Source organism: Chelmon rostratus, chromosome 3 (genome assembly GCF_017976325.1).
Source record: "Chelmon rostratus isolate fCheRos1 chromosome 3, fCheRos1.pri, whole genome shotgun sequence".
Classification (NCBI taxonomy): Eukaryota; Metazoa; Chordata; class Actinopteri; order Chaetodontiformes; family Chaetodontidae; genus Chelmon; species Chelmon rostratus.
The window spans coordinates 29,862,746-29,875,814 of record NC_055660.1 but is presented as its reverse complement, the minus strand read 5'-3'; the positions used below and the strand labels follow the sequence as shown (position 1 = coordinate 29,875,814).

At 41.5% G+C, this 13,069-nt stretch overlaps 1 protein-coding gene across 1 annotated transcript in view; it reads right to left on the bottom strand.

Moving 5' to 3' along the window:
• Positions 1 to 13,069, bottom strand: part of tenm3 (teneurin transmembrane protein 3) — a 198,826-nt gene that overhangs the window by 98,258 nt on the left and 87,499 nt on the right. The window contains exons 6-9 of the mRNA XM_041933771.1: positions 8,008 to 8,127; positions 6,169 to 6,252; positions 5,807 to 5,931; positions 1,339 to 1,594 (exon numbers count right to left, since the gene is read on the bottom strand). Of these exons, the coding sequence (XP_041789705.1) occupies positions 1,339 to 1,594; positions 5,807 to 5,931; positions 6,169 to 6,252; positions 8,008 to 8,127 (585 nt within the window). The remainder of the gene's footprint in view (positions 1 to 1,338; positions 1,595 to 5,806; positions 5,932 to 6,168; positions 6,253 to 8,007; positions 8,128 to 13,069) is intronic.

Sequence of the window (13,069 nt, the reverse complement as noted above, 5' to 3'; positions counted from 1 at the left end):
GAATGAATGATCTTTATTTACATTCCACTCTCTAAGACACATTGAGAACTCCCACTAAAACAGGCGATGTTGTTAAAGCAACAGGCCTGTGTCAGATATGCCTAACTGTTTTTTTACAGTTTAAAATGTCCTATAATGACTTTTTTTGCCATTGACCAATCATCCAAACTATTTGTTTTGTTACTGGTTTTAGTTAGTGTTCTTCTTTGAATGAGGTGTTTGTTTGAGGACACTGTCCCTTTAAGAGGAAAGGTAAATAGGATAGTGTAAGCACATGGTGAAGGAGAAGAATTAATCCAGCAGCCTGTTTCCATCCTAAGACATCCGCTCACATCTCATGCCATACGAAATATCGTCGGTATGTTATCTTTTCAGGTATTCTTGTGGTCTGTTACAATGTATTATTTGTTGTTTAAGATAAGTTTTATGTGAATGTGAAGATTTGAAAGATTGTGTGCATGGTGCGGCTGCCTGGCTATCTTACAGAACAATTACAGATTAAAAATCACAGTTTGGTTTATTGAATAGATACAAAATAAATAAGTAATAAATAGACAATTCATATACAACTGGTATATATTAATAAAGGGAATTATTTGATTTCTGATAAAAACTGTAATTTAATTTCGGTATGCAACGTTAAAAACATTTAAAAGAGAAGAAGAAGAATTCTAAGCATATTTCTTTTATTTGTTCTCAGTTTCACACCTTGTCAAGTCAATAAACCTGAGGACCAACACATCGTTGTCTTCAGAGTTTTGATAAACAGAAGGTGTGTAGCGTACTGCTAAGTTATATTGGGACATATAACAAGGACAGCTCACTAATGTCAGATGCCCCAAATCATGTTTTAAAAATAAAATATGATGTACTATAACTTCCTGCGGTAATATATATGCTCAAACAAATGTATGATGTTTTTCCCCTTTTTATGTTAACTGCAAATTTCTGATCAGTCAGGAAGAGGCATGATTTTAAATATTAATAGTAATTTACAGTCTGTGTGGGTGGAAATGCACAAGAAGCCTTAATTCTCCTTTACAAAAAAAAACCAAAACAAAACAAAACTTCTCCCTGGACCCCCCTAGCTGGCTGCTTTTTCCCACTGGCTGGCTGCTCCATATCTATCTGCGAAGCCCCAGTTTGCAGGTTCCATGAATCACAAGTCACAGTGTCATGATGTTTAGCATAGAAATGAATTGGGTGTGCCCTAAAATGTGGTTGGATGAAATACCCACAGTGCTGCTGTTGATAATGCAATCTGCATGTGCACTCACACACTCCAATAATTCCAAGACCTACAGTGTTCACTATTACAAACACGTCGCTGCGTCTCACCTATGATGATGGTGTTGTAACAGACTTGCTCTGTGTTGCGTCCGTCGTTGTAGAAAGCCAGGTGCCAGATTCCTGTGTCCAGGTACTGGATGAAGCCAGCCTCGTGTACGTTGACTGAGCGTGTGTGTCGGGCTCCTCCCCCCGTCTCTTCCTCGTGTGCACCGCCCGGGTGTGCGTGTCCTGCATCCGTGTCACTGAGTGCTCGCTTGTCTTTGGAAATGAGGCGACTTCCGTCCAGTAGCTCCACGAAGTCATACTGGAAGACAAAAATGCACAAGAGTTCAAACTTCATTCAAGATATTTTTTCACTACAATAACCAATGGACACCTAACCAACATTTTCTTCAAGGTATTGCACTGATTAATACTGTATATGTCACATTTTTGTTGCCTTGCCTGTGGCAAGGCCTCAGGATAGCACTGCTGGTCAGTCCAGCAGTCCATCTTAGCAGCGGCCCAAATTTCTTTAAAATTTGTTAAGATTCTTCTTCTTCTTCTTCTTCTTCTTATTATTATTATTATTATTATGGACGATTTGGTGATGCTCTGACCTTGCACCAAGCACCAATACCAACTCATTAAACACTTGACACCATGATAAGGTGTCTCAGTCACTGATGGATGGAGTTGCTTCTGTCTGAATAACATCTGAATCTTCTAATCATCAAGTCAGATGAGCACAAACATTCACAGCAGCATCATATGTGGCTGTTAGCTCATGCTAACGTAACACACACAACCACAATTACCCACACAAGGCTGAAAGAAGACTGAAAGTTGACACGAAAATGATGGGAATTTAGATGGATTAGGTCATGACAAGGAAACACGCACGCGCACACACACACACACACACACACACACATACACACACATTCTTGTCTATCATCCTGCGCTACCATTGAGCTGTGATAGGGATGGCATTGTCTCTTACAGATAAGTGGATTTGTCTCTTGATAGAAGACAACATTCACCACACAGAAATGTAAGTGCAGAGTCATTTAAGGGATGGTTTAGGTTTGTAAGAAGCTTATCTGCTCCATTATGAACCAAGAATCCATGAAGTAATTCTTTTAGATACACTTGCAGAATTGCAAAAGGGATTTGGGGTTTTGACATTTTGGGAGGGAGAATTTCTTCAGCAGCTCTGCTGTTTGTTAAAAGTAGAAAGACCAAAGGATTCTGGATGGTTGACATCAGGCTTTCTTCTACGCTATGTCACAGATCTCATTTGATTCTGTGAGATTTCTTTCTAGGGACACAGATGTAAACACCTCTGTAGGTTCTGCTGAAGTTGGTACTGGGTTTTTACATGGCAGTAGAGAGAGAGCAAGGAGAGACAGAGGGGGAGGGAGAGAAGAGAGAGAGAGAGAATTTTACGTTTAAAAAGCTTTACTTAACTTGAAATCAAGAAAAAACTTAAATCAACTATATAATTCAACTCAAAATAAGTCCAAAGACCAACTCATTTCTCTTGTGATCAGTTAACAGTTTGACTTTTAACATTCTGATAGAGATTAAGAACCTTCATCCTACTTTTTCTACTGGTAGAGAGCCAGTTTTGGTTGATCCATGTGACATTTCACTCTCCACTTTTGGCTGTATCTGTAGCCTTGATGAACATTGTTTAGAGGACATTTCTCCAAACATCCTGAACATTTGCTGGCACAGTCTAACAAACAGCGATAAACTGTTTCTCTCTGCAGAAAGGGCAATTATCACTTCCATTTGGGTTAATAACAGACAGCCAACATGCTGTGCAGAGTTCTCCACCCAACCCTTCAGTGTTCTCCACACAGACTTGACCTCATTTTTAAGCCTTACATGAATTCTCCAGTCTTAACATGACCATTTCGTTTGTGCTTGTTTTAAACTTTCACCAACAGTTTGTTCATAGTTTGCCTCCCGTGACATTCAGCCTGTTTGTTGGAGCCTTGCTGGACCCTAAAAAGGTTGCCAGAGCGAAACAAGTGTCAGGGAAAGGATCAGCAGCATTTGGTTGACCGTACATTGCAATGTGCATTTAACAAAGAGAGCTCACACAACCACGTGTTGAGTGGGGGGACTGATGTAGCTCACACCTAAGAGGCCAGATCTGCAGCGGTGATCAAATGGGGTCCACATACTGGGTCTCCAGACGAGGTCTGTGGGTCCAGACAGATTCAGACTGGATGTACTGAAGTCAGAAAGCACCTGTACAAGCCATTTCTCATTTTCATTTTTCTTTATTTATTTTTGCTGTGAGCTTCACACCACTGGGGGCAGCCCTGCTGTGAAGTGTGAGAGGTCATATAATCAGCCAGGTGAGGCACTCAGGTGTGGCTGATGGAATGGACACAAACAGTGTGTTGTCATTTTGGTGTTTATTTTATTCTGATTTGGTAATCTGCGTCTGCACTGGTTAGCAGGCAATTATTGGTTTTGGAAACAATGTGAACAATAAACAGCACTGTGATTATTTTGGATCAAAGCAGTGGAGTGGACATGTCATTTACACGCGTCAAAACATCCTCACCATCAGCAACCAGGTGCCCTTGATCGATTGGCGAGAAGGGTCACTATAGCCAGGTGAGCAAGCCCCTTTCCTCCCTCCTCCTATGGCTGCAACAGTACACTCTGCAGGACCCAGTGCACACAGTCCCAGACAAAATCCACCAGCACTGCCTGCATCCTGGCCAGCAGACATACTGGGGGGTCCACACTCACCAGTTGCTGCCATAGCATGTGCGGCCTTTAAAGGACATATGTGGCACAATCCATTTCCTTTTTCTGAGTTGTCCTTCAGCCCTCTCTGAAACATTGCCCTAATTTCTACACACAAGAGAATCGTCCCCAAGATGAATGACAAAGCACCCACGGGTCATCATATAATCTCTTTCACCACTGCCCAATTCATTACACTTTATTTTTTTATCCACAGATTGATTTTGCCTTGTTGTTCCACTTTAACCGTATACAGTGATTATCAGTCATTTCATTTCTCCTGTGTTAACGGTTGCTAGGTTAATACATTCTCATTTAGAGCCAGTTTTCGTCCCGTGTATTCCTTTGAAGTAGAGACGTGGATCAATTTAATCGAGAAGTCGTGACTTTTTGATTTCACACTGATTAAGTGGATTCACTGAATTAATTTGGTTATTAACGTTTCCTTTCAGAGGTGCTGCCCCCAGATGAGTGCAAAACAAATAAATCATTGTTTCTCTACAGTGATGATAAAAAGTGCTTGTTAAGTGTTTGTTGTGTTTGAAGTACATTCTTTCACTTTTGGTCAAAGGTGAAACAATGAATGGTAAAACTATGACTAATAGCTCGTTGCATAGTCTTTTATCAACATGATGTTATGGGCCTGTGATGAAGGGTTATTTAAAAGGACTGCATAATTCAATATTACTTTTATCTGTGTTTCTTCGATTCAAAGGTTTTTCACGTACATACTAATGAAACTAATGGAGCTATCAAACTGAACCTGCCAAAATAAAAGGAGGAAAAGGAAAAGCTGGTTGGTCATTGAGTGGAATCCAGTTAAAAACCTTCAGTTAGATGCATCGGCCTCTTCAAAGTGGGGGTTGCACATGTTCTTAACCCATAACTTGACAGAGAGAGGGATGACACACACAGAGCATTCAGTCAAAAATGTTATGATAGTGAGGAAGATGAGTGTTTTCAACTCTCTAACAGACAGCTTCACTGATGGATTTTAAAACTTTGCTGTTGAAGCCCTAATTAATGACTGTTGTGGATGCAAGGACGCTCATCCAGGCTTCTCACAGTGAAACCATTGAGGCATTTACACATCACTCGCATCAGTTCATGTTATTAGAGGCTCGTGTTCCAAAATCCAACAGTACTCCTGCTGCGTGTAAAACATGCTGTTGGATATTTCTATTGTTGTTTTATTTTGAAGGTTACTTTTGTCTCATGTCTTGTACAACTTCCTGTCTTCTGTGTTTTTCCACCTGTTAATTAGCCTCTTATATCTTAAGTTCATGTGCTTTCCCTCTCTCACTTGTCAGGTCATCACTTTAGTTGCTCGCCTGTATTCCCGACGAGTTCCTTGTACCAGTTTGGTGTGTTCTTTAGTTTAGTTATCCAGTATATTGCTTTCGACCTTGATTCCCTGCACCCCGCTTACACAACTGTGACAAAGATCTCCTCAGCAACTTAAAACGGAGAAACATACAAAGAAGCATTTATGTGATGGCATCCAATTCAGACCAAACGTCACTCGCTCAGACCTTTTGTTGTTGTGACACGACTCTTATTCTTACCTGAGCCCAGCATTAACAACCCTAAACCTAATTAACCCTAACCCTAACACAAAATTAGCATAAATGGGAGCATGCCTGAAAGGGCCTTTAGCTTCTGTGAAATAGGTTTGGTAAAAGTTCACTCTTTGTAAACTCCCTTGAGACTTGCTTGAGCTGTACCAATAAATGAACAGGAGCACACACGTGTTTGTGAGACCAACCTGTGTGTGTGACGGCGGTAGGCCTTTGCGTCCATACACCCCAACAAGAGCGTCTTTCTGGACAGAGATGTTGAATTTCAAGAACTGCGGTTGGTCAATATATAGCTGGGACCTCCAAAACACACCTTGGATAAAGAAGAGCAACAAACCAGCAGGAGTCAAAATCAGTGATTTCAATACTTAAACACTCATTGATTCATTTTCAGAAAAGACAAAACATGATGGTTTGCCGCAGGACGGCTAGTTATACCAAATCATACACTTTGCTTTGTTGTGTGAGAAATTCTACACTTTTGTTCACAGGGTGTCAAAGTGGAGTGGCCAGGCAGGCTTATACATGCACGCAGGTGTGTGGAACTCACCTGGTGGAACATCTTGTATGGCTCGTCTCCCCACATCCACCTCTCCTATGTCTATGGTGTTATTCTCTAAAAGAAACATTTTACCTGCAGAGAGAGTGCCACAAATGTAATGTAACTTACACACACACACACACACACTCAAATGTATATATACAACTATCTTATTAGTCTGAGCTGTCACTCTCCAGTATGTTGTCATGCAACATGTCTAATGAAAAGGTTGCTTCAGTCAGTTATCTCTAGTCTATTTGTTGTCATTATAAATGATGTAATAGACCTTCATTTCTTTATTTCATTTCTGTCCCATGTTTGACGATGGAGCTGGACTGGTTCCACTGCTGTTCAACGCCTGCATCATATTCTGTAAGATCATCATGTGTTTGCAGTATCACTGTTCTGTAAGAACCTCTCCAAACCTTCATGAGCTCAGTTAAGCAGCCCTCTTCACCTCTGTGTCAGTGCATTTTCCAGCTAATCCAAAACGGATTTTCAATAGTTTATCTATCTTAAAAAGTAGGAGAATTTTCTCAATCCATAAAGGAACATTTCATGCTTTAGAAAAGTTTAAAATCAGCAACGGCAAGGGCATTAAACACGTAATGTGAAAACAACTAGTAACCAAATGCTGTCAGACAATTGTAGTGGAGGAAGAAGTACAGTATTTGCCTCTTCCGTGAAGTGGACTACAAGTATTAAGTCACATAAAACGGAAATACTCCAGCACCTTGAATTAGTTCTTCAGTGCAGTACTTGAATAAATGCTCTTAGGTACGATGTTTGTTCACGGGAGAAGTAACAAGCAGCAGTGAGCCTCGATGATGAATGTCCCTCCTGTGTGCAGCTCCCATGATCCCACTCTCCACTGTTGTTCATTTAGGAGCCGTGTTATTGATTTCCACTAAATGTTGAACATCAGCAAGATTTATGAGGCACGAGTAAGCTGCAACAGTTTTCATTAACGTTGAAAATAAAACTCAACTTTTCACATCCACTGTCTTTGCACTGATCTAATGTGGGGTAAACCGGGGTGGATCATCCGAATTGTGTGTGTCTTGACTCGTGACTTGCTTGACCTGAGCAATGACTTGACCTGCTTGCCTTATTTCGGGGACTCAACTTGACTCGCTTTAATTCACACCACAGTGACTCGGGACTTGCTTGAGACTTGAAAGTTAACTTGAAACTTGCACATGTGTGACTTCCTCCCACCTCTGCCATGCAGAGACCGGCACACGGTAATATCAGGAGAACGCTGCGGCTGTACTGTGAAAGGACGTTTTCAAGTCTATTATGTTCAAATTATCTCACAGGATGGAGAGAGAGATTACATCCAAATACATCTATTATGCAACATCCTTTAGAAGGAAACATCGCCACTGAGATCATGTTTTTAAATCAACATATCAGACAACATACAGTCATGTGCCCATGAATTCTGTGGATAAGTTTATACTAGATGGATATCCCAGTATATATGTGACCCCAGCCTCCACTATCACAGTCAAATGCTTTGCACAATCCACCTACATGACGTCTGCACTCCTGCAGCAGTAAATCAACATCATACTTCTTCCTGCATTGGCAGTGACAGCTTAATTTACAGTTGTGAATTAGCTGTATATGAATTGAATTATTAGAAGACAAGGTTGTCTGCAGTGTTGTATGAGGATGTGTGAATTGTCGATATTACTGCAGGCTGAGGTTTCCCTCAGGCACCAAGCCTGACTTCTGTGTTTCTGTTTAAAGCTAAATGGCTTTAAGTAGACAAACTTTTTCTTATTCTTGCCGGCTTTTGCTGTCAGAATAAAGGATAAGAACTGTGTGTAAGTAGGAACTCACCGTTGTCTGTGGACACCATGAAGGTGTTGGGAGTTGTATCTCTTCCCCCTCCTCCGTTTTCAAATGCTCCGTATCCCTCACTCTCCTGAAGCTGCCAGTTTAAACCAAACAGGTGCATAGCTGGAGAGAGGAGGAGGGAAAGGATGAGGGGAGAGAAAATACGAAGAGCAAGAGAAGAACACAACCACACACAACTGTTCCAGTGTCCCCCTCTCTCTCTTTCACACACACACCCACACATGCACCAGTGCCCACGGAAAGATGGAGATGGAGTATGTTAGCATCAAAGGCGGCTAATTTGACATAACACAATACAACACTCACCTCTACCACCTACACGCTTACTCTCTTTATCTGTGCATGTGTGTGTGTGTGTGTGTGTGCGCGCGCCCTCGGGCTTGTAAATCATCTGCTCACTTGCTGTCTTCTCCCTCTTCTTGCATCTCAATTGAGATGTAACCAGATTTTTCTGAGGCCAGAAACATTCAAATTGGTGTAAACCAGACAGAACCCATGCAGCCCATCTCTATTCACCATCACAACTCCCTCCTTAAATTCCCATTCACTCCTATATTTTGCATGGAGTCTGCTGAATTATGCTGACTGTCTGATGAAGAAGTGCAGGGCTGATGTGGCATTTTGCAAAGCGAAGCCGTGGAAGAGGAACTCGGTTTTCTGCTTTGCCTAGTCAGTCCAGCACAATTACACCCTGCAATTTAATACTCTGAGCTGTTGTCTGGGTTTACTCTGGCATGTGGTTTTTGCACTGCATATACCTCTGCTTCCAGCCTCACTCTGCTGGGTTCAGGCAAACGTTTAAAACTGATCTTAAACATGAACTCCTGTCTGTGAACCTGATTTCTATGGATTACTATTTGACATAAGATTACAAGCCGAAAGCAGTTAAGGATCTGTGAAAACATATGCACACCTGAAGTTCACATACTATGCTAGTTATTAAAAGATCCAAAGGGGACCTCTGGATACCCTAAATAGTTTTCCCTCAGTCTCACCTGCAAAACACATCCTCTCCTGAGGACACCATGTAATAAGAGCTGTTAATGGGATTTACACACTGACATACAGAGCTGTGGCAATAGAACAGGACCCCATAAAACTGAATCTTGGGTCCTGGTTTGGGTCCCAACTCAGTCTCAGTTAGTATGAACTGAGAGGACTTTGTCCTGAGAGTGGGCTGAAGTAAAGACGGCTGAGCAATTCAGCATCAAATGGTTTCAACAAGTGATTAAATAGGAACATAAATGTTCTCATGAGTGTGGCCTGTCTGTTATGGCCATCTGCCCACTGGTCAGACTTGCATGACACATTTTCGAAATTTTCAAAACGTTCTCTACAAACAGAAAAGTGATTGACAAGATTTGCAGAAATAGCTGGAATGCCGCCCAGGTAACCTGCTACTCATGCAGCCGTTGCAGAAAGTTATCTAGATGTACCAGGTTTGTTCTTCTTCTTTCTCGTTACATCACGCCATGATACCACCTTTGTCACAGTTCACAGTTTGTGCAGTGGGACACAGTGAACAAATTAAATTGTGCTTTTGTGGGGGCCTCTAGAAGGCTCAATGATTTAGGATTTTGAAGGCCACTACCAACATAAGTGAAACTCATATAATAACTGAATTCAATATTCACTGTCCTTAAATTCTTTCTATCATCCATCATCTATACACCGCTGAATCCTTTGCAGGGTCACAGGGGGGGCTGGAGCCTATCCCAGCCGTCTCTCGGGCGAAGGCAGGGGACACCCTGGGCAGGTCGCCAGCCTACCACAGGGCTACATATACAGACAAACAACCACACGCTCATTCACACCTATGGACAATTTAGAGTTATCAATTAACCTAAACTGATTTGGACTGTGGGAGGAAGCCGGAGAACCCGGTGAGAACCAACGCTGCACAGGGAGAACATGCAAACTCCACACAGAAAGACCCCAGGCAGGATCGAACCGGGGATCTTCTAGCTGTGAGGCGACGCTGCTAACCACCGAGCCACCGTGCAGCTCTTTCTATTATTGGTTAAAAATGAAAGAACACATGAGGAGTCTGGCCTGGACTCCTGGTCCACAGCAGATAGAAGAGATAGTCCTGTCAAGCACCAATTACTGATTCAACATGGGAACATTTAGTGAGAGAAACCCCCGCCATGGTTTACACCCCACCCCCCGCCAGACACACACTCATACGCACCAGTTCTGTCCACACATACACACCTCTCTGCCTCATTAAATTAGAGTCTTGCTGTGCTAGCCTGTTACCCATAACCCCTCCTGGTGAGGACAGGAGCAAAGGGTCATGGGAGAGTGCTGTCTAATTGACAGGCGCCTGTGTGTGTGTGTGTGTGTGTGTGTGTGTGTAGGTGTGTGTGTGTGTGATAAGAGGATTAATAGCCACGGTAACAGTCATATAAGGCAGGTCGTCTCTAACAGAATCTTTTCAGGAAATTTGGGAACATTTCAGAGAAATGTGTTTGTGGATTTAAGGTTTAAAATCTCGAGTTATGTTGAGAACTTTAAAGCTAGATACAATTCTTGTTAGTGGTCATTTGGAAACAGCTATAGATCTATACATCATTGTGCTAAGGTGGATAGTTTGTGGAATGAAGTGAAAAGTAATTCCAGCCCAGCATCCAGAGGAATTACATCCATACTGGATGATTCTGATCTGTGTCCATTGCCAATGCTGAATGCAGATGTAGTGCTTATTGTGTCCTTTATGTCGTGAACCTGGAACTATGGTGGTGGAGGTTAGCGTGGTGGAGGGCTTTGTGGCATATCTAATATTTAATTCAGGAAACAGTTACAGATCTGCGAGTAGTGTTTCTTGATTAGCAAGTTCACTGTTAAAGTTTTGGCGTGTTAGCCTGCTAACTTTTTGCATACATAAACACAGCTGATGGGAATGTCGTTCTGCAGGTATTTGGTCAGAAACCAAAGTATTGGAAGAATTAAATTTTGACCTGATGATGGCACTACATGAAGGATCATCAAAGTTATTACAATGCATCCTGAGGGGGACATGAATGTCTCATGTCTCAATGTCTCAGCCAATTATATTGCAATATATCACTATATATAATATATATATCATTTTAATAATTTGCAACAGACGGATGGATTACTTAAACATATCAGCTGATTGTGAAAAATCCTCTGACATGATGACATGGAAGGCACAGCTGTGCAGCTAGCAGATAATGTCTTTTTCTTTTACAGTAAAACTAAAGGTCATGCAACAGTAAAAGCTGTGTTTTTATATTTCATGTAAATTTGATTTGTTGAACTTGAAATGCTCACTGAGCATGATTTGCTAGTTTTTCAATTTGACATCTAGCACAACGTAGAATTCCAGTTTTCATGAAATATATATCAAGAACCACATCTATAAACAGGCAGATTTAAATGAACTGATACGCATTCTGCGTTTTGTACATAAATGCTGAACAGCAGGAGTCCTAAGTGAGAGTCGTGCTTTGCATTTCTGACATTGTCCTTGTTATAAACAAACTGCTGACATAGCAGACTCATTGCAGATTAAAATTAACCTCCCATAATTATTACAACTCATTATGTTGTAGCTCCTGGGGTGATACTACACCTATGGCAATCTAGTTTAGACGTGCATGCCAGTGTTGCAAATGCAGGAGTAAAAGATAATTCCTGGAATAATTGAAGCTAAGCAATGAATCTTCATTCTTTATTTTTACTCACACTGAGGGGAATAATCAGATGAACTGGCTTTAGAGAAGCCGAGTGAAAAAAATCATCTCTTTGTGAAAAGCAGTGGACCAAAAAAAACTTGACCAATCATTAAAAATCAGCAAACCCCAGTGGAAGTGACAAAGACCTATTCATTGTAATGGGTTTCCCTGAATAGAGGTGCAGCAGGTCTTCTAGCTGCTGAGCATTTGTTTGACGCAGGGCCTTGTTTCATGGGGCTCACATTGGCACAATTAGTCACAGAGGGAGGTTTTATGTGTGTACGTGTCTTTCTTTGCTAACACATTTTGCCTTATACATAAACTCAGTGACAAGAAAAAACAGCAAACCCTGGATTCTTCTTATATATTTTCACAGGTGTTGCTTCAGGTGCATGCATGTTGCACATGTTTTGCATGTGAACTGTTTATTAAGCCTCGAATTAGAGAGTAATCTAACAGACCTCTGAAAAGTAACCATGGTGTGAGCCAGGACAGAAGGCCTGAGCAACAACAAGGCCAAAGAGTTGCTGAACATTAGCAGGAATGTGAAATCTGAAAGGTTTCTATAGCCCCTTTCAGACGTGCACTTCACTCTGCAACTTTACATTGTGGTGTTTTCCATGGAAGAGGACCCGCTGTCTCTGTAGATGCAAAGAGCTCATTGTAAGGTCATGAAAACACAGCTATTCTTATTTTCAGGTGATCATATCTAATGAAAACATTATTTCTGAACTATAGAACCTCCTAAATCCTACACACTGCACCTTTAAGTTGGGGTACCTGCTTTCATTAACAACTTTCTTTCCTTTGTGGTGTGGACAATTGAGCTAATTAAATTAATTATTTATTTCCATTTATTAATTTCATTTCATGCACTAGTGAAGGTAAATTCCAAATGACACCCCCCCCCCCAGGCTGTGAATAGCTGTGTGGATCTTTGTGTATGTGTGTGTGTGTGCGTGCGTGCGTGTCAAGAGTATGTGTATGCGATTCACAAAATCCCAGGAAACTCTTAACAGATGCTTGAATGAAAAAAAAAACAACTGTCTGCCGATGCTGCGTGAGGGAGCCATGATACACACACACACACACACACACACACACACACACACACAAACAAACTTAAATGGCCGAATATGTAACGACACACCCCACACACATGAGCCTGAGGCAAGAGATCTTCAAGTCCGAGGACAATCTCAGCTCCAGTAATAATTGCTTCTGTTCACTGTGGGAATCGATGACCTTTAGAAAAAATACCACTCTTCCTCCCCTCTGACTCTGTTGTTCTATCACTCCTTCCTCCCTCGTTCTCTCTGAAATTAATTCTGAAAATAAATTCT